At 53.9% G+C, this 21296-nt stretch overlaps 1 protein-coding gene and 1 long non-coding RNA gene across 4 annotated transcripts in view; one reads left to right on the top strand and one right to left on the bottom strand.

Annotated features, from left to right (window-relative positions):
- The window catches only part of TRIM62 (tripartite motif containing 62), a 30894-nt gene that overhangs the window by 3899 nt on the left and 5699 nt on the right, over positions 1-21296 (top strand). For 2 of the 3 annotated variants that reach the window (XM_011284638.4, NM_001290247.1), the window contains 3 exon segments: positions 8789-8884; positions 13730-13986; positions 14812-14927. In XM_011284638.4, the coding sequence (XP_011282940.1) occupies positions 8789-8884; positions 13730-13986; positions 14812-14927 (469 nt within the window). 3 annotated transcript variants of the gene reach the window in all.
- On the bottom strand, positions 1925-21099 carry LOC123379556. Its single transcript, XR_006584138.1, has 3 exons — positions 20187-21099; positions 19984-20075; positions 1925-3145 (listed from the first exon to the last, which is right to left on the bottom strand). It is a non-coding gene; the product is annotated as an uncharacterized LOC123379556 (long non-coding RNA).

Below are 21296 nucleotides of genomic sequence, written 5' to 3'. Positions count from 1 at the left end.
CTTGTGGGGAAGTGGGGCTCATTCGTCATTTGTCTGCTGGGAATGAAGCTGAGCCTACCCAGCACACCCTCTCCTCTCCCAGCTGCTGGTGGTTCTGTCCCACGGTTCCTAGAACCAGGGCTTGGGCCCCTCTCCTGGAAACTAACTGACTCAGAGCTGCCAGGGCCTTGGAGATCTTTTGGTGCAGCCCTCACTTGACAGATGGAGAAATGGCTGGCCAGGAGGAGGGAGGGGACTTTGCCCAAGGCCAGAGGCCAGAGGAGGCTGTGCCTGGGCTCAGCTGGAGTCTCCTCACATCCCACCTAGCGGTTGGCCTGGAGCTTTTACATTTATTATAAATCCTGGAGGTAACAGAGCAGAAAGGTTAAGAACTCTGGCTTTGTACTTGGGCAGCTTCAATCCAGGTGCTACCATTTTCTGGCAGTGGAAACTCAGAAAAGTTATTTACCATCCCTCATTGACAGCAGTGGGGATGGATTAAATAAGATGACATTTGCAAGAACTTAGTACTGCATTCAGCACATAGTAAGCACTCAATAAATGACAGCTCTAGCACGTTAGGTCATACTCTGCACTAATTGATATTTGGGGCCAGATAAGTCTTTGTGTGCAAGGCAATCTTGTGCACTGCAGGATGTGTAGGAGTATCCCTGGCCTCTAACCACTGGATGCCAGTAGCACTCCCCCCCCCATCCTCCCACCCCCTACCATGCTGTGACAACCAAAAATGTCTCCAGACTTTATCAAATGTCCCCTGGGGTCAAAATCATCCCTGGTTGAGAACCCTGACCTAGAGAAGCCCTAATCGGCTTTCGAGGCTCAGCTCAGAGATCACGTCCTCTGTGAAGCCTTCCCTGACCTGCCAAGCAGAATTGCTTTGAACTTGACTCCAATACTGGGGTCAGATCCTGGCATCATCGCTGATGAGCTCTGTGTCCTTGGTCAGGTCACTTCACTTCTGTAAGCCTCCACCTGCTCATCTATAACATGGGGATAATATGGCCTTCCTGGGAAGGGTGTTCTAAGGGTGAGGGATCAAAAGTGCCTGATACTGTGCCTGGCACAGAGTAGTACACAACCATTTTTAGATATCTTTATTGTATCTGATTGTAAAATTAATACAATAAACAGAGTTATATAATGTAAAAGTTAAAGTCCCCCCATAGTCTCACCCTGTGGAAAAGCATGATTAGGATTGCTCTGTAATTCTTCAGAATTTTTATTGTGTGAATAGCACGTGAGTGTGTGTATACATGTGTACATGCGTTCCCCTCTTTTTTTCTTTTCACTGCTAAGCACTGGACCGCAGAGCAAAAGGGAGGGAGGGATCCCCATCTCAGAAGGGTCTGGGGCTTCTCAGCCAATACTCATTGGGCCCTAGCCCACTGCCTGGGACTATACTAAGCGCTTTTGTTATATTACCTCATTTAATCTTCAAAACACCCCGTCAAGTGGGCGCTGTAATTTGCTGCTTTTACAGATAAAGAAACAGGTTCAGAGGAATTCAGGGCCTCGTTCAGTCACCCAGCTGGGAAATGGCAGAGGCAAGATTAGAAGCCAGTCTGACTGGGCCACTCATGGCCTCCAAGCTGCCTCTGAGGGCCAGGTAGTTGTCCCCCCCCCCCGCCCCCCTCCCCCACCGACACTGCCTGTCTTTGTATTTCAAGTAGTCAACACAGGGTCAGGCTAAGGACACTGTGCCAGCTGATGCACCGAGGGCAGGTGGCTGGATGTCATCTTGGTCAGACGTGCATCCGGCTCTCTGGCCTGAGACCTCAGCTCCCATGCCTCCAGAGAAGGGATCGCATTCAGTCCCAGCCACCCCCTCCCGGCCTCATGTGACCACTGGAGCCTTTCCCAAGGCCTCTGTCATGCCAAAGGAGACGGTGCTGGATCAGCCTTGGATGGGAGCCCTGATAAGCTGGGCGTGGTGACCCAGAGATGCAGCCACAGGGGGACAAAGAGCAGGGTCAGGGGACTGGGTTCAAATCCTGGCTCCAGCTTCTTCCAGCTGAACGGAAGGTACTGCCTTCTCTCATCCTTTCCCAATGTGGGAGAGTAAGACCCAGACCGTCCACTTGACGTGCAAAGAGGGAGAGAGAGTTGCTGTCTACCCAAGCAGGTAACAGATGCGAAGTCACTTTATTTTGTGCCGCGGACAGGGTGTTTGTGTCCTGGGGAAGCAGCCTCTGCCATTACTTTTCCCAGGAGAGGACAGGATTTATGTACAGACAGCAGCCTCCACGGGGGCGAGGCTGGCAGCAAGTCAAACCCAAGGCTTGCTGTTGGCATCTCTGCTTCCCTCCTCACAGGAGGGAATGCCGTGTTCATCCAGGACACCTTGGCTAGGCACAGGCCACAGTGTAGAAACTTGAATTGGTGGCGGGGGTGGGGGAGGGCAGGACATTTATTTTACAGAAAGCAAAGGATCTGGTAGGGAGTGTCAACAATGGAAGTAAGAACAACTCTAAAAAACCACTTGCCAAAGTTCGTCGGGCACTTGTTGTGTGCCAGGTGCTATTATGGACAGCAACTCCTTTTTCCTTTCCCTACTCCTTGTGTGGGACTGGGGCCAAGCACCGTTTCACAGATGAAGACATGGAAGCTGAGAGGGGCAGTGACTTGCCCAAGATGGAGTGGGTGTGGGAGGACGTGAGACGGACGCAAGTGGGAGCCACGAGCCGGGACTCAGGCTCCGGTCTGTCTGGCTCAGAGCTCACCCTCCTCATCAACATCCTAACTGCCTCAGGGAGCACCCGAGTGGGGAAGGGCGTCAGAAACCACTCAGCTCCATCCTCTCCCTGCCTTACAGAAGGGGACGCTGACTGCTCCCCAGACTCAGTCCAGTATTTACATGGCATCATTTACCCTCTGGACTTTGAGCTCCGCTTGGACGCTTGGGATGGGTGTGGAGGGTTTGGAGAGGAGTTCCATCTTGAATTCAGGGATGCATTCAATAATTCCTCCCGTCATCCCTCCTGCTGGGGGCAACTGAGGGCCAGGCCCCATGCCGGGCCCAGGAGAGAGCTGTCCCCTCTGTGGTTCTGGGAGACAGGCCTATAAGCTTCGAGGTCACGTCCCAGGCTCCTCTGGCTGTCACGGAGAGTTGTCCAGGCCTCTGTGAAGCTGACAGTTGAGCGGAGTCCTGAGATCAGAGAAGACATTACAGACAGAAGGAATAAACACACCCACGGCCACCATCGCCTGGGTGCAGAGCGCCAGGGGCAGGTTCAGTGCTTTGGCTGGCACGGTCACTTAATCAGAGCAACCCTGTGAGGTGGGTCTTAGTGCCCTGTTAGCAAGTGAGGAAACCAAGGCTCAGAAACTGGGTCTACTGCCACATAACCAATAAGCGTGGCTGCAACTGGAACTCGGACTCAGGGTCTCAGACCAGGGACAGGCACGGAGGCGAGCAGGTGGTTAGCTGTGGTTGGAGGGAAGGGTGTATGGGGCGAGGCCAGAATGGGAAAGTGAGGTTTGCCCAGCTCAGAAAGGAGCGGGCCACCATCCCCCACTCCAAGGAGCTTGGATTTGTTCTCGAGATGCTAGGGAGCCAGGAACAGGTTTGAGCTGGCCGCTGGGGCCTGGTCAGGTCTGCATTATGGGCAGTGTGCAGTTGGAGGACTAGGAGAGCCTGGGGGCAGGAGGAGCAGGCCAGGAGGCCTTGAGAGAGACTGCGGTCGGTTGGGTTGGTTGGTTGGACCGGGAGGGCCGGGGCTCAAAGAGAGAGGACATACAAGAGTTCAGAGCTGTCAGAAGAACAAGAGCATCAGGAGTTCTAGGCATAGGGGAGGGATGGGGGAGAGGAAGAAGGAGAGGCAAGTTCAGTTTGCCATGTTAAGATTTCTGGCGTCCTTGGGTCACAGCAGGAGAGGCAGCAATACCGGAGCTCAGAGGAGGGGAGGGGCCTGGGCACCTGCTTGTGCTGACCCCACCCTGGCCCGGTGGCTCTGATCCCCATTTTACATATTAGGCTCTGAGAAGTGGGCCCTGAGAGCGGAAGAGGTGATCTGCCTGAGGTCACACAGCCGGGATTCAAACTTCAGGTTTTTCTGATGCCAGAGCTCATGCTGTCTCCACTGGGCAGCTCGGCTGGGTGACAGGGGTGAGAAAGGTCCCTGGAGCCGACAGGAGACGGCTTCCGGCAGCAGCTTTGTTTTCTAGGCTGGGGTGACCCCACGGGAGGGGAGGTCTGGCCTTGGGAGCATATGAGCCCTGGCTCTCTGTCCTCCCCACAGTTGCTGCCCCAGTCCTGGCCTCTCCAAACCTATGGGAGCCCAGAGCCTCTCAGCTGACATTTGCATAATTGTCCACCAGCCCTGACTCTGCTCCCTGTCCAGTGGAAGGGGTACAGAGATGTGGCTCTGCCCTCTGACGTTTGTCCCTCCTGACTCCCCCCTGCTCTGATGGGGCCTTCAGAGTCCGCCTCCGCCAAGCTGACCCTCAAGGGCTCCTCCACCTCCTACTCGGGCCCCAGCGAGCCCCGCTGGCCTTTCCAGCTCGTGACTCCACCCACCTGTCCATACCTAGCTCCCATCATCCCCAACTGCCCCCCCCCGACTTCCTGCACACCACCAGGGGTGCCCCTAGCCGACTAGTCTCTCCACCTGGGATGCTCAGGCCCCACCCAGGAGATCTGAAGGAACCCTGCCCATCCGTCCATCTTCCCTGGGCTTTCCATCAGAAATAAACCCTCTCCTGGCCGCTCTGCCAGTTCTGACTCCCTATTTCACATGTAATTGGGATGATTATGATGAGAGTGACAACAATGAAGAGTGACTGAGTACATCCTGTGCGTCCTGTCAGGTTATGAATTAAGTGACCTAATCCTCCGGACCACGGAGCCGGCACTGGTATTAAGCTGCACTTTACAGATTTGGAAATGGGGCCATGTGACCTTAGGCAGGCTGTCTGACCTCTGTGTGCCTCTATTTCCCCCTCCGTGAGACAGAGATGATAAAGGCACGAACCTCATGAGGTTGTTGTGAGAATTAGGTGACCTGTGCCCCGTGAGCCCAAACCTCGCCTCTGCCCTTCTCCAGAGCTATAGTCCTACCACTCAAGAGTTTATCAACAGCTTCCTGTTTTCTGTCTCACTTCTGCTGGCAGTCAGTTTTCTGGTTGGTTCTCCTCTGTCAAGCTGTGTGGCCGTGGGTCAGTCAGTCCTTTTCCTCGGACCTCAGTTTCCTGTTAAAGAAATCCAGAGGGTTTGGCCAGATGGTTCCTGGTGCTCCGCATCTGTGCTGAGACAGTAGCCACTGGTGACATGTGGCTATTGAGCACTTGAAAATGGGCAACCCAATACCTCCGTGCAACTGAGGAACTGAGTTTCAGGTTTATGTAATTTCAAATCATTTTCATATTAATAGCTACACGTGGCAAGTGGCTGCTGTATTGGACAGTGCAGGACAAGACTGAGAGATAAGGCTGGAGGAGAAGTTGGAGCCAGTGGTGAAGGCCTTGAGTGCCATGCTCGGGCTTTGTGCCCGTCTTCCCAGACAACATGGAAATCCTGCAGTGGGGTATGGGGGAGAAGCATGGACAGATCTGTCCCGTATAGCAGTCACTCCAGGGGCACTTGGAGAATGCAGGGGCAGAGAAGAGCCTAAGGTCACAGTCCAGAAAAGCAGGGGTGAAAACCAAACCAGACGCAGTGGGTGTAGAGAGGAAAGAACAGATTGCAAGCCAAACCTGATGACTGATCGCATCGGTTGGTGGACAGTGGCAAGGATGACACCTTCATTTCTCGCTTGGATGGCAGTGGGGGTGGGGGCGGCCTTCACTGAGATGGGCACCCACACCCATGGTGGGGCACACCCACCATGTGGGCCCAAGGAGGCCTCCGCACGGGTTTGGAATGGGCAAAGGAGCGTTCCGTTGTCCTGGGGTCCAGGAGGAAGGGGCAGGCCTGTTCCCCTTGTTCCTCAGCCCTGGAAGCAGGGAGTGATTTGTCCAAGTTCCCGGGGTACCCTCTGCAATGTGAGCAACTCTGCCTCCAGAGCAGTTTTCTGAGACTCTGAGAAGCCGCTTGGGGAGCTGAGTCTCATGTGGACCCGAGTCTTAAGTGAACCCATGAGGACACCAAGGCAGGGGATCGGCGTACCCGGCTCATCCCTCCGATTATCTGCGTGTTAGCCACATCCCAAGCCGGCCAGACCCGGGGCTTTCAGGGAGGGCCCAAGGAGCGATCATTCTTCGCACTTAGATGAATGAGATTTGTCTGCTTCAATGACTCAGATGCGCATGGACCTGTTAGGAATGACTCTTGGCCATTCGTAACAGACACCTGACTAAGCAGCTGCAATTAGATGGTAGGCTGCCTCTCTCTTGTGCTTCTCTCTCCCATAAAACGTGCCTGGAGGAAAGGCCCCCGGGGCAGCGGTGTGCTGGAGCCAGCTTGCTCTAGTGCCTGTGAGCTGACTGTGCCTGGTGACCTCACATTGATCCCTTGAAATCGGCTTTGGTGGGAGTATTTACACCACAGAAATTGGCCAACACTGTAAATCAGGGCTTTTTTTTGGGGGGGGGGCAGCTTCCTAGCTCATCCCTGAGCAGTGCACCCCACAGTCATCAGGGACCCAGGCTCCTTCCTCCTCCTACCCCTCTGGTTTCAGCTTGCGACTTCCGTCTTTACCCAAGTGCCAGCCATTATGTTCTGTGTGAGTTTTCTGCCATCACAGCCCAGGCCGCTCCTGGCTTCCTGTCCAACTCCTGTTTCTGAGGCTGGCTCTTCCCCACCCTGTGGCTGTGTGTCATCTCAGGTGGCAGCTCAGAGGAGAAAAGCCTTCCCTGACCACCCTACCCCAACTCCCCCCTGCCCCCCACCGCCCCGCCGTCCCACACTGCTTTATTTTCTCTAGAGCACAGACCATAATCCTTAATTACCTGGCTGTTTTGTTATTTCCCTTGCTAATTATCTCTCTCCCCCGCCTCACTGGAGGAGCCCTGTGGGCATGGACTCTCTGTCTTGTTCTCTGCTGTATCCCCCATGCCTCAACAGTGCCTGGATATAGTAGTTGCTCAAATATTTGTCACGTGAATAAGGGATAGGAAGCAAAGGTAATTTTGTTTTCTGCTTTCTTCCTTTAGAGAGGCATCATGATCATCTTCCCATGTTGCTACCTAGTCTGTAAAATTAGTCGGACTAGATGTTTTCTGAGGGCAACAAGCTGAGTGAGTGGGAGGGAGGTGAGGGTGAACAGGTAAGTCAGCTCCCTGGCATCACTCGCAGTGCAAGGTGACTGGGAAAACTGGGCCCTGCTCAGAGGCTTTCATCCACAAAGCAAACTTCCTTGAGCCCCGTCTTAGTGTCGGGCTGTTGATGCACGCAGGGGGTAATAGAGCGGGGAATGGTAAGGCCCCCCCCGCCGTTGGACTTGGGCTAATATGGGGATGCACTAGGGACAGACAGGAGGACTAGTTACGATACAATGGGCTAAATGCCCAATAAATGCAGACAGCTGGACCTGTTCCAGGGATGCGCACCTCAAACCACATTCATTCATTTGACAAATATGTATTGAGGCCCTACTGTGTGCTGAAAACTCTTCCAAACACCGGGGATACAACAGGCTGGACAAGACTCCTGCCCTCATGACAGTCACATTCTGTGGAGGAGACGAGCAGTAACACACTGTCGAATAAGTGAGCAAAAGCATCTTGAGCAGCAGAAAGTGCTAGGAAGACCACATAACAGGATGTAGGTGTAGGGGATGATGCTGTACGTGGGGTGGCCAGGCAAGACCTCTCTGAGGAGGTGGCCTCTGAGCTGTTATGTTAATGACACAAAGGGACGGGCACCAGAAAATCTGAGTAGAGTGCACTGGCCAGAGAGGTAGCAAGGGCGGAGTCAGGAGGCTGAGACCAGCCTACCACGGAGCAGCAGGAAGAAGGCCGCTTTGGCCGAATGGGAGTGAGGGGAGAAGGGCGGTGGAGACAAGCCGTGGGACTAGCGTGAGGTGCGACATTGAAGCAGTCACCCCCAAACTCAGTGATCGAGATGGAGAAGACTTAATGCAATTTTTTAAAAAATCAACATGAAAGCAAAAAGCCCCATGATGAACAAAATATCAACATTTTAAACAAAAAACCAGATCACTAGCAGTGTCGTGCTGAGCTATCCTGGAACCTGAGGCAAGGGAAAAGTCAGTACTGCTGATCCTGTCCTTATCTGAAGTTTCGAGATGTTGTGTTTCATGGGTTTTTTGTCGCTGTTTGTCACGGGCGTCATCACTATGGAAGACGTGTCACCTCATCTCGAGATGATGGTCTCCAGAACCAGACTGCTTGAGTTCCAATTATGGCTTTACCCTTACCTGCTTAGCTGCATGCTTTCGGGCCAGTTTCTTGACCTCTCTGTACCAATTTTAACGTCAAAAAATGGGGCTAATAGTGCCTACCTCTGTGTCATTCCGAGGATTAAATGACCCAATGCAAGCAAAGGACTGAGGACAGCGCCTCGCCCACACTGGACGCGTTAGCCGTAACAACGGGCCTTGGTACCCACGGAAGGATTCTAAGTGGGGAGTGTCTGCCGGCAAATCAGGCTGGGGCAGAATGTATGTGGAGGCGGGTTGGAGACAGGAAGACCACAAGCTCCTAGGATGGCTAGGGAGGCGGCTGTTGCAAAACTCCAGATGAGAGATGGGAAGATGAAAGCAGCCTGGATATTGGGAGACTTGGGGGTTACTGAGCTGTGCGGGGAGGAGGATGTTGGGCCAGGTCTGGGGAGCGCGACGGCGGTCGGCCCCGGCTCTGGGTCACCCATCCCCGCCTCTTGTTGTTCCAGAGGGAGCTGAAGGAGCAGCTTCAGGCCCTTCAGGACAGCGAGCGGGAGCACACGGAGGCGCTGCAGCTGCTCAAGCGACAGTTGGCAGAAACCAAGGTGAGCCAGGCCTGAGCGCAGGGGCGGGTCCTGCGGGGTGGGCGGGGCGTGGGGGCGGGGCCGTCTAGGAAGAGGGGGCGGGGCGTAAAGGTGCCAAACGTATTCTGAGAGGGTCTGGGGTGGGGGGTGTGGAACGGAGGCTGGGGCTCACCTGAATGTAAACGGGACACGACCCATTCCCAGGACTGAGGGCAATGATTTGGGCTGGTGCCTGGCTTTAAGGGTGGGGCTCTTTCTCCCTTCCTGCCCTGGGTGGAAGGTGAGGTGGGACCAGGGACCCTCAGGAGAACTCCCAGTCCTGCAGGGCTGGGAGAATGTACCTGGTCTCTTTTTCCTCTCGCCTTATTAAACACGCCCACCCAGGGGCACCTGGGTGGCTCAGTTGGTTAAGCCTCCCACTTGGGTTGAGGTCGTGATCTCATGGTGAGTGGGCTTGAGCCCCAAATGGGGCTTCGGATTCTGTGTGTCTGTCTCTCTCTACCCCTCCCCCGCTTGTGATCAGTCTCTGTCTCTCTCTCTCTCTCTCTCTCTCTCTCTCTCTCTCAAGTAAATAAATAAACATTAAAAAAACAAAACCACGCTGGCCCATTGCCAGAGGAGCCAACCCTGAGTATGTGCCCTCGAAGCCCTCCTGATGATTTGTGACCCAGCCTTTGTATCATCCCCCCTCTTAAACTCGGACAGTGGACCAAACCCTCTAGTCTCTGGCTGCGGTGGTTTGAAAAGAAAGGCTTCTTCTTGACCTGAGAAGGAGGCCCTGGATTCTGATCCAGCCACTAACTCACTGTGTGACTTTGGCCAAACTGCATACTCTTCTGGGCCCCCAGTCTTCCCATCTGTACAATGGAGACTCTGCCAAGGTCTTCGCAGCCCTGAAGTTCTAGATCCCGTGGGCTCCCTCTGAGTTCCCCCCACAGATGTCTCACCAACGGGACAAGGCTTGCTTTGATTTCTGCCCTTTCTGGGACCAAAAACTGGGGGCCCAGGCCCAGCTGCTAACCTCTACAGTGATTTCAGCCTGGCCCCACTCACTAGCAGGGGTGCAGCTGCCGGCGGCAGCTGGAGCAGAGCCTTAGGAATTTTCTGGGCCTCTGAGGGGTCAGCCTGGGGCCCGGAGAGGCCATTGGAGATCCAGATCTGTGCCTCGGCTTGGCCACCAACCCGTGTGGGGTCTTGGGAAGGTCATGACAAACATTTCTTCAGAGAACATTCTGGACTGCCTGCAGGCAGGACCCTCAGCAGGCAACAGATGAGAACAGTTAGAGGACTCTAGCCTATTTGCCTCCCACAGCCTCAGTTTCCCCATCTGTCCGGTGGTTCAGCACCTCTCAGGTGAAGAGAAGCTAATGGAAGCCTCTGTGTGAATGAGAGCGGAATATTATGGTCTGGTTTTCCCCCCAGCAGTCTCTTCTCTCCACTCCCCATTGTTTTTCTCCACTGACCTTTTCCTCCCCTGCTTTCCTGTCCATCTGTCTACCTCTGGGGGGTCCTGTGGGGCCAGCTCCCCCTCCAGTTCCCCCAGCCCTGCTTCCTGTCTGGACTGGGGTGTTTATACAAGAAATGCCTATGGATGCTTTGGAGGTCATATTTCACCTGGTGCCTGACTCGGCTTTCCTGCAGAGCTTGCCCCTCCAGTGGCCCAGCCTGAGGGCCTGTCTGATCTCCCTCCCCAGGCCCAGTGTTTTCTTTGGTCGGTCCTGACCAAGTGACGCATTCTTGGCAGGGTATTTTTCTGAAGCAGCCCCAATTCCTCCAAGCCCCAGTGGATTCCCAGGGATGTGGTGGGCTGGGGTAGGGGCTACTTTCCCAGCCACAGCACCAAAGGGACTGGGGGTGGGGTGGGGGTGGCTCTGCCCTAGAAAGAAACTAGAATAAACGGGGCACACCGGTTGAGTGGAACCTTTCTCTGTGCGGGTAATTGTGTTTCCCATTCATTGTTTCACTGAACCCCACGGAATGTCATCTCTATGACAGCGGGACTCCCCAGAACCTAGCACAGTGCCTCCCACACACAATAAGTAGTTGTAGAACAAGTGAGTGTGTGCGGGGGGTTGGGGGGGAGGCAACTTTTGATGGAGGAATGTTATCTCCATTTTATTGGCAAGGAAACTGAGGCACAGAGAGGTTGAGGAACAAGCCTAAGGCATCACAGCTAGTAAGTGGCTAGTTGGCAGCTTACTGTCCAGTTTTGTCAGAACCTAGTTCTGGCATATTCCAGGCGTGTGCTGGGGTGTCCTCAGCAAGATCTATGGCTTTGTGGTCAATAGGACAGGTAGGCTGGGAGGGGGGAGGACCTTTCAGGGACAGCCTTGAATCACGTGTGGTGGCTGGCTGTCACTCCGATGTTGTTCTTTTGAGCTGACCTCTCCCTGCCTGTCTCCCTTTTCCTACCCATCTTCTTTCGTCCTGGAGACACTAGCCCGTACCCTAAAAAGAAGAGTCTGTACTCACCTCTGCAGAGCAACTTTTGGCAAGACTCTTCCCCCTTCACCTCTCAAGCAGGTTCTGACTGCCAGCCTGTGCCAGGCCCTGGGATGGGCACAGGAAGCGCAAGGCTGAAAAAGACGTCATTCCTACCCCCGGGGGGTTCATCCACTAGCTGGAGCCACATAAAATGTGAGACTGTGTATTAGGAATATTTACAAAATGCTCTGGAGACATTTAACTATTTAACTGCCTGAAAAAGTTAGGGAGGATGTCACCGAGGAGGTAGCTTTCAAGCTGGGTCTTGCAGGATGAGTAGGAGTTTGCCTGTTGAATAAAGAGTTTGTTGGGGGTGGGGCCCATTCTAGGCAGGTGTAATTACAATGCAGTGGCACTAGAGAGGTGAGCTGGGGTCAGATTGAGGACTCTGAATGCCAGGCTAAGGAATCGAGTGTTTTACTAGTTATCAAGGAGCCAAGAAACGTTCCTAAACACAACATGGGCTTTGACCCACTTTGCACATCAGAAGGATCACTCTGGCAGTGAATTTGTTGCCAAAGACCCAGAGTTGACTTGCGGACCGAGAGAGTTGGATGGCCTGTGGGATCCCAGGAGTATGTGTAGTTGAGGCAGGTGGAAGGATGAATGTGGTGGTCAGGAGACACTCAAGACCATGGCTAAGGACACGGGAGCCATCCTCAAAGCCATGGGGTCAAACAGGAAGGAGGCCATGTAGGTGAGAATGGAAGGAGCTGGCCCAGAGAGAGCAGCCATAGAGGTGGGAGGCAAACCAGAACCTGCCGCCGGTAGAGGGGGGCCAGTGCACCAAACACTGTCATAGAGGGGTTGAGAAGGAGCCGGAAGGGGTGGCCGTGGGATTTGGGGGTCCTTGGAGGGCAGCAGCAGATGATGCAGGAAGGGCAGGCCCCGTCACCCCCGCCGTGCAGAAGCCTCAGGGTGCAGGAAGGGGCTCAGGGAGGCCACAAGCAGCCTGGCTGTTCCTCCCCAGCTTCTCCCCCGCCCCCTTTGTCTGCCTGGCGCTCTGGGTGGGCATGCGCGGGGAGGCTGGCCCACTGCCAGCACTTCTTCCTGCTGCCGCGACAGGAGGGAACTGGCCCTAATTGAGCCTTTGTTGAACCTCCCACAGAGCCCTGGGCACTGAACACAGCGGGGTCTCTGACTCTGTGAACTCCCAGCCAGAATCCCACAAAGTAAAATTGCAGAGGCAGGTCCCACACGCTGCTGCTGCCCGGCCACACTTCTGTGCCCCGCGTTGTCCTGACTCCGGCTGCTCCCCGCACCCCCGGTTGACATCCTGCCCCTCCTTCGGGCCCCAGCTCAGAAGCCATCTCTCAGTGAAGACTTTCAGGGTGGATCCCCTTTAAGAGCCAGGCTCTTCTTCTGCACTTCAGACAATGGCGTGCATTTTGTGAACGTGCCCTCGCTTAGTCTTCACCAGAACCCTGCGACGTGGTTGCGTTACCCCTTTCACAGAGAAGAAAACAGGCTCAGAGACATTGGGCAACCGAGGTTTCCACAGCTGGAGACCCAGAGCTGGGATTCTCACCCAGGCTGGCGGCTACCAAAGCCCGCGCCCTGCACCGCTCAGGCCCCTCCTGGGCCTGCCAGTGCCCGCGGGGACAGAGAAATGTGCAAGTCCAGTCTCGCCTCCTGTGATCATGGCTTTCGCCTCCAGCTCTTGTTTTTCAGCCAGGGGGTCTCAAGGATGAGCGACCGCCAAGGTTTGCCCGGCACATTGCAGGTTATAAAGCTCTCTGCCATCCGTGATCTCCTTGTCGTCTTTGCTTGAACCCCATGCGTGATTTTTTAAATTTTAATTTTATTGTTTGTTTGTTTTTAAGACTCCATGCCCAACATGGGGCTTGAACTCACGACCCTGAGATCAAGAGTCCTATGCTGTACTGACTAAGCCAACCAGGCACCCCTGAGTGATTTTTTTTTTTTTAAAGAAAGACCTCACTGTATCCTGGACTGAACTCAGCGTCTTTTCCTGCCCCCCTGTTCTCCCCCAGCTTCTCTGTCCCTCCCACCCCCAAGCCAGAAATCTGGGCATCATCCTCACACCTTTCTTTCCTGTACCCCTACAGCCAGCCTGTCAGTCACCAGGGCTAAAGAGACTGCCCCCAGATGTCTTTCAAGCCCGCAGCCCCTCTAGTGCAAGCCTCAGTGTCTCACCCAGAGCACTTCATGAGTGTCCTGATGGGCACGTGGAAGTGTGTGCCATCCCCGGCCATGCCAGCCTGACATGCCATTGCACTTTAACAGGTGCCATTCCCACCACAGAGTGTGCCCTTCCCCACCCTTTCCTCTCGCCGTGCCAAGGCTCTCGGTTTCCTCCTCTCTCCCAGGGGTTACCCCATCTGCTCCCCCTGGCATAACCCCTGATGACTGTCCCCACAGTCTTCCACCAAAAGCTTGCGGACCACCATCGGTGAGGCCTTCGAGCGGCTGCACCGGCTACTGCGCGAGCGGCAGAAGGCCATGCTGGAGGAGCTGGAGGCCGACACGGCCCGCACGCTAACCGACATTGAGCAGAAAGTCCAGCGTTACAGCCAGCAGCTGCGCAAGGTGCAGGAGGGGGCCCAGATCCTGCAGGAGCGGCTGGCCGAAACCGACCGACACACCTTCCTGGCTGGGGTGGCCTCCCTGTCCGAGCGGTACGTGCCCGCCACGGGCTGCCTTCCCCAGACGGGCATCCCGTCCCCAGCCTGTATGGGGAGATGGCCCTGGAGGCAGATGGGGTGGTTAGCAGAGAATTCATTCACTCACATCTTCATCAGACAGTTACGGGGCATTGCCTGTGTGCCAGAGCCTGGTCTAAGGCTTTATGTGTTTCTATCGTTCTATATGTAATAAGTAGAATCATAGAATATTACTTACAGTACAATGTTATTTATGTTATAGTACAAGTATATATTATAGTCTTTATAATAACATTGATATTATTGATAATAAATAATATTTATATTATTATAATCCTATTAGCTCCCTTGCTGTCATCTCCATTTCACACGTGTAGAAACAGGCACAGAGAAGCTACGTCAATTGGCCGAGGCCCCTCATCTAGTATATGACAGAGCCAGGATTCAACTCCAGGTCTCTCTTGTCCCATCGCCACCGTTAGAAATAATAACACTTAATTATCGGTCTGTTGATGATCAATACTGACAGGCAACATCACGTATTTGGTGTTGACCGTGAGCCAAGCACGGTGATAAGCATTGTACGTACATGACGCCATGTAATCCTCACCACAAGCCTAGGAGGCAGGTGCTATCATAGCGCCCATTTGAAAGATAAGGAAACTGAGGCTAGGAGAGGTAGGAAGTGGCACAAGCAGGCACTTGAACCTGGGGCTGGCAGACTTTAAATACACGGCCTTGCTCCCTGTCAGCTGCCCTGAAGGTGGCCGTGGGGCCCCCCGTGTGTTGGGACAGAAATCCGGCCCCCCAATGTAGCCTGCCCTCCCGCTTTCCTTCCAGGCTTAAAGGGAAAATCCATGAGACCAATCTGACTTACGAAGACTTCCCGACCTCCAAGTACACGGGCCCCCTGCAGTACACCATCTGGAAGTCCCTGTTCCAGGACATCCACCCAGGTAAGGCCCTTCCTGCCAGTTACCAACAGGGCCAACGAAGAGGCAAGGGTTATCCTGGGCAGGAGCTAAGGGGGGGGTTACATCCCAGCCCAGCTGCCTGCTCTAATCACAGCCTGGGGGCAGGGCAGAGGGATGAGAAGAGTTTCTTGCTGAGCACCTACTGTGTTCCAGGGCTCGTGCTGGGCACCTGCGTAATCACTCAGCTCAGTGAGTCCTCCTACAACCGTGAGGTCGGTTCCATTAGTGTATCCATTCTCCAGATGAAGAGACTGAGGCGTTGGACAGTTCATTCATCCATCCTATACATGCAGCACATATCAAACCCCCTACTTCACACCAGGTGCTAGTCTAAGTGTTGGAGATGTAGCCGTGAGCAACACAGGCAAAAGGTCCCTGCCTTTGTGGATCTTACATCATAAGGAGAGAGAAAATAAAAGTAAATAAGTAAAATCCATAGTTCATTAGATAAGGATAAAAGATAAGGAAGGGAGCGAGGGGATGTTGAGGTAGGATAGAGATTTTAGGTGGAGGACCCAGTTAGAAGACCTCACCGAGAAGGAAGCATAGAAGTAAAGGCCTGGGGGCAGCTGGGAGGCTCACTCAGTTGGGCGTCTGACTCTTGATTTCAACTCAGGTCGTGATCTCACAGTTTGTGGAGTTGAGTCCCACATTGAGCTCTGCACTGACAGTGCGGAGCCTGCTTGGGATTCTCTCTCTCTCCCTCTCTCTCTCTGCCCATGCTTTCTCTCTCTCACTTCCCCGACTTTCTCTCAAAAATAAATAAATACTGAAAAAAAAAAAAAAAGAAGAAGAAGTAAAGGCCTGAAGGAAGAAGGAGAGTGATCCATGCAGGTTTCTGAGGGAAGAGTGTTCCTGGCGGTGGGGATAGCAAGTACAAAGGCCCTGAGGCGGAGCAAGCCTGACATGTACGAGGAACAGTGAGGAGACTCATGTGGCTAGAGTAGAAGAGAGTAGAGGTGAGGAGGTCAGGGAGGCAGCAGTGGCCAGCCCGTGAGGGCCTACAGGCCAGCGTGAGAACTTCAGGTTTCACGCTGAGTGAGATGGGAGCCGTTGGAGGGTTTGGGGACAGGCAGTGACGTGAGCTGAACTTCCTGGCGGCTCCCTCTTGCTGCCGGGTTGAGACCGGACTGAAGGGGATGGAGGGTGGAGGCTGGGAAACTGGGTAGGAGGCTACCACAATACTGCGAGGTGATGGTGGCTTGGAGCAGGGTGATGGCAGTGGAGGTAGAAAGGAGTGATCAGATTTAAGATATATTCTGAAGGGAGAGCCAACAGGATTTGCCAATGAATGGGAGAGAACTGGGGTGGGAGAGAAAGAAGACAAGGAAACTACAGCGATTTGGGCTGAGGTGAGGTCTGCAGTGCCGATGAGATGTCCAAGTGCAGGTGTAGAGAAGGCAGTTGGGATGACATGTGCAGTACAGGACAAGGGTCAGGGCAGCGTCGGCATCGCGTGGACAGTGTTTGATGAGCCTAGGTGAGATCACCTAGAAAGTGAGAGTGGAGAGAAGAGAGATGAAGTCACTCTAAACTTTGGAGCCCTGGGGCACTCCCAGAGGTTAGGGACAGGAGGCCCAGCCAAGAGGACCAGGAAGGAGCAGCCAGAGAAGTGGGTGGGGAACCTGGGTGAGTCCTGGAAGCCAAGTAGAGAGTGGCTAATGGCAACAAAGGCCGCTAAGCCAAGTGAGAGAACCCGGAACTGACTGTTCTCTGGCAACATGGAGGTCTTCAGTGACAAGAGCTTTGGTGGAGCCACAGGGGCATAAGCCGGATAGGAAGCTGTCCGAGAGAGAGAAAGGGACATGAGGCATCTGGGTGGCTCAGTCAGTTGATTTGATTTGGCTGAGCATCCAACTTGATTTCAGCTCAGGTCATGATCCCAGGGTCGTGGGATCGAGCCCTGCATTGGGCTCCAGGCTGAGCGTGGAGCCTGCTTGGAACTCCCCCCCTCTCCACACCCCCCCCCCCCCCGCCTTCGCTCATGCTTGCTTGCACACGCACTCCTCTCTAAAAATTAAAAAAAGAGAGAATGGGAGGGGAGCAAGTGGAGACAGTGCTTTCAAGGAGTTTTATTTAAGGGAAGGAGCGAGAAGGCGGCAGAGGCTGTTGAAGGTGGGAGAAGTAACAGCCTATCTGTGGGTGATGAGAAAGACCCAGTGGCAAAACCGAGGATGCAGGGCAGAGAGAGGTGCTGCAGGGACAGCCAGGAGTGGGGTCTGCTGCTGCCTCTTCTGACAGCTCATCTTCAGGAGCCCAGAGGAGGGAGAATAAATGGGTAGCGGTGGGAGCTTGAGGGAACTCCCTGCCCATAGCCTCCCCTTTCCCAGCGAGGTAGGAAGCAAGGTCATCCGCTGAGATGATGATGGGCGAGAGGAGGTAATGGGAGGTTTGCTGGGAGAGAAGGTCTGAACAGGTTTCTAGTAGAGTGAGTAGACCCTGGGACCCGAAATCATACAACCTACAAAGGCACCACGTCCTTTAGAGGTAAGACAAGGATATAAAGGGGAATCCTCCCTCAGAGGTCGGCACTATTATTATCCTCATTTTTTCAGATGAGAAAGCAGGCACAGAGCTGTTAGGAACAGATGTCTGAACCGGGCGCTGAAGGCTGATGGCTTTGCCACTTGGGGAAGGCTGGGGCCTGGTGGTGCCTCCAGACTGTCCCCAGTGTGGGGAGCTGCATGGGCAAAGGCACTGGGGGGGGGGAGCATGAATGAACCCAGGATGCTCATGATCGGGCCTTCCAGGTAGAGATGGAGAGAGGCTGAAGACACCACTGAGCGTGTGAATGCTGGACAGAGATGGGGGTCCCCTGTAGGTGGCTGAGGACCACACTTGATGTATCAATACTGATTTCCCAGGAGTGAAGGGACAGCTCCTGGTACTTTTTTTTTTATTAATTTTTTAAAAAAATATTTATTTTTAAAAAAATTTTTTAATGTTTATTTGTTTTTTGAGAGAGAGAGGGGCAGACTGCAAGCAGGGGAGGTGCAAAGAGAGAGACAGAGAGAGACAGAATCAGAAGCAGGCGCCAGGCTCTGAGTCGTCAGCACAGAGCCCAACGTGGGGCTCAAACTCACAAACCGTGAAATCATGACCTGAGCCAAAGTTGGATGCTTAACTGACTGAGCCACCCAGGCGCACCACCCCCACCCACACACACACACATAAATTATTTATTTGTGAGAGAGAGAGTGTATGAGGAGGGGAGGGGCAGAGAGAAAGGGAGACACAGAATCTGAAGCAGGCTCCAGGCCCCAAGCTGTCAGCACACAGCCCGACGTGGGGCTCAAACTCACAAACTGTGAGATCATGACCTGAGCCGAAGTCAGACACTTAACCAACTGAGCCGCCCAGGCACCCCATTCCTGGTACTCTTAAATCTGGATCTGTGCCTAGTCTGGGGAAGGGCGCATTTTCCAGCAGACTGGGGGGGCTCTGGGTTATCCTCTTGGGGTCCTTCTAGCCTCTATGTGCTCCTAGACGTGGAGGGACCTCCACACTGAGACCCAGCAGGATGAGGGCCACACATAGGTGAAACAGCATAACTCAAGGAGGCAAGAAGCGCATCCCCCACCATTGACCCAGGGCAGCCCCTCGGGCGGCTGGTCTCAGGAGCTCTATTTGTCTCAGCTGCATCCTTGTGACAGCTTAGAGGGGCAATCCAGGCACCTCAGCCTGACAATCCAGGCCCTATAAGACCTGGGCCCTGCCATTCTCTCATTCTCCCCTCCACATCATACTCAGCCACACCGAACCATCTTCAGGTCTTAAATGAGCCATATTCTCCCTCCTCCACTTTCACACATGCTGTTCCCTTGTGCCCTCTACACAAACCTCAGGCTTTGACGACTAACTCCTGCTCCCCTTCATGTCTTAGTTTATAAACACCTCCTCTGGGAAGCCTTCCTGGATTTCTTCAGGTAGCCCGGCACTTTTCTGATCTCACTCTTTTGTCAATGTGTGTCTAGCTGTCTGTGTCGCTAGACTTTTAGCTCAGGGTCAGGCCTGGGTCTAATTCATCACCGTAGATCCCTAGAGCAGCCAGCACGGTAAATGTTTGTGGAAAAGTAAATAAAGAAATGAATGAATCCGAGTCTCAGTTCTGCTACTAGAATCAAGTAGGTACTCAGTAAGTATTTTTGAACGGAACTTGCCACACATCCTGAACAAGTCCCTTCTCCTCTGAGCCTCAGTTTCCTCCTCTGTAAAATAGGGATGTTAGCCCCTTCCCAACTCCCCCACAAGTGAGTAAATGGATGTGGGAACTTGCTGGTTGCCCCAGAGCAGGGTTTCTCAACATCAGCACTATTGACATTTGGAGCTGGATAATTCCTTGTTTAGGGGGCTGTCCTGTGCATGATAGGATGTTCAGCAGCATTCCTGGTGTCTACCCAACTAGACGCTCCCCTCCCTGGTTTTGACAACCAAAAATGTCTCCAGACATTGTCCAGTGACCCCTGCGAGGCAAATTGCCCCAGTTGAGAACCACTGACCCAGAGAAAACTGCGTGGAAGAGGGGCTGAAGGAGCAGTAGCCTGTGCCCTGAACATCCTGCCAAGGATAGCGGTCCCTGGGGAGTTCAGAGACCAGTGACCTGGTTAGCCAGGCCCCTTCCTTTGTCTGTAGGGCCTGTGAAGTCACTATGGCTCCTCTGCCAGCCCCAAGGCCCTTTATGTCCAGATGGGAGGGGCAGGCGCCCCCAGGGAACTAGCCCATGGATTCTAGCAGCTTCCTGCCTGCCCTGCTTCCAGTTTGGGCTTCCTAATGGGTCATCTGAGAACTCCATTTAGCACCTGTCACTCCCCTTGCTTGGAACCTCCACTCTCTACCCACCCCCCACCCCCTGTCCCACCCTTCAGCCGACGTTGGAAACCCTCCTCCAGCTGCCTGGCCTGATTGTTGCTGCCCCCAAGCACAAACTTTCTCCCCAGCCAGACCAGGTGGCCTCTGCTCCCAGGACACCAGACACTGCCCGCCTTCTTTGCTTTTACCATCTGCCTCTTCTGGCCGGCTCGCCCCTCCCCCTGCTCACCTGAATCCGGTCATTTGTGGGTTCCAGCGTGCTCACCACCTAGCTGTGTAGCCCGGGGCAAATCACTGCCCTCTCTGGGCCAGTTTTCTCCTCTGTAAAACAGGGATGGAGAAGATGTGATTTATCTCCCAGCCTAGGGATAAGAATTAAATAATATTATCTATTTGTGATAATAATCCTGGAACTTAGTAAGAACTTGATACCTGTTGATCATTATTATAATGACAAATCAGTTGGTTCCTCAGTCTTGCTGAGCAGGCTTTCTGGAGCCACACAGAGGAAAGAACACGGTGTGACAAGGCTTTAACTCAAGTTCCAACTCTACTTCCACCCCAAGTGGCAACCTGAGCAGGCCACTTAACTCAGAGAAGTCTCCTTGGAGCCTCAGTTTCCTCCTCTGGAAAATGGGATGGTAATTTGCACTCCTGGGGCTGCTGTGGTATTCCCATGAACCAGTGGGTGTGAACGTGTTTCTCGAATGCCAGTATGGCGCAGAGGGGCCCGAAGAGGTGGGAGAACTGGGGCAGCAGATTATGTAAGGGCCTGGCCAGAGGAAAGAGCTGGCAGCGTCTCCTGTCCTATCAGGCTTCTGAAGGGTCAAGCCACTGTCCTTGAGAACAAAGAGGAACCAGCCATCTGCTGCCAAGTGATAGTACTTGACTAGGGGGTTTCTCTGCTGCTTGGGCCTGTGATGTGTGGTTGAAGATGGCCAGAAGACATTTTCCTGGGGCCTCCACAGTCCATGCCCGCCCTAAATGCCTTTGACCTCGAGGTCTCAGGCTTAAATGGGCTGCTTCAATACCTGCTTTTTGTTTTTATAAAACAGTGTGTCAGGACCTAGAAAAGAGCTCTGATCTGTACTATAGTGAACCCCAGGGGACTGGTTTGTTTTGCTGAGGTCTGGCACTTCTCCCAAGGATAAAGGATGGGTGGAGGGATTGCCAGTCTCCACCCCGGACTGACGTCTCAGAGAGGGGAAAAGGTGTTGCTAGGCCCCCTTCTAGGTCTGTCTGTGGTCTGAAGGCTGTTACTCCTGCCAGCCGTCGCCTCAGGGAGGGTGGGAAGGAGACTTGGAAGACAGAACCTCTGTTTATGAGGAGATGGGAGACCCTGGAGGTGGACCCCAGCCTGTCCTTTGGAGTGTAAAAAGCTTCTGAGAATCAGGCCACGCCCTATGCCAATAAGAATACCAGGCCCCGCCCCCAGCCCTGCCCCTGAGATGTGGAACCCAGCACCCAGTTATCAGGCCCCACCCCCACCTAGTCCCGCCTCTACTGCCAGCACTGCCCAATGAACGGCAGGCCCCGCCCCTA

Source organism: Felis catus, chromosome C1 (genome assembly GCF_018350175.1).
Source record: "Felis catus isolate Fca126 chromosome C1, F.catus_Fca126_mat1.0, whole genome shotgun sequence".
NCBI lineage: Eukaryota > Metazoa > Chordata > Mammalia > Carnivora > Felidae > Felis > Felis catus.
This window is presented reverse-complemented; position numbering and strand designations above follow the sequence as displayed.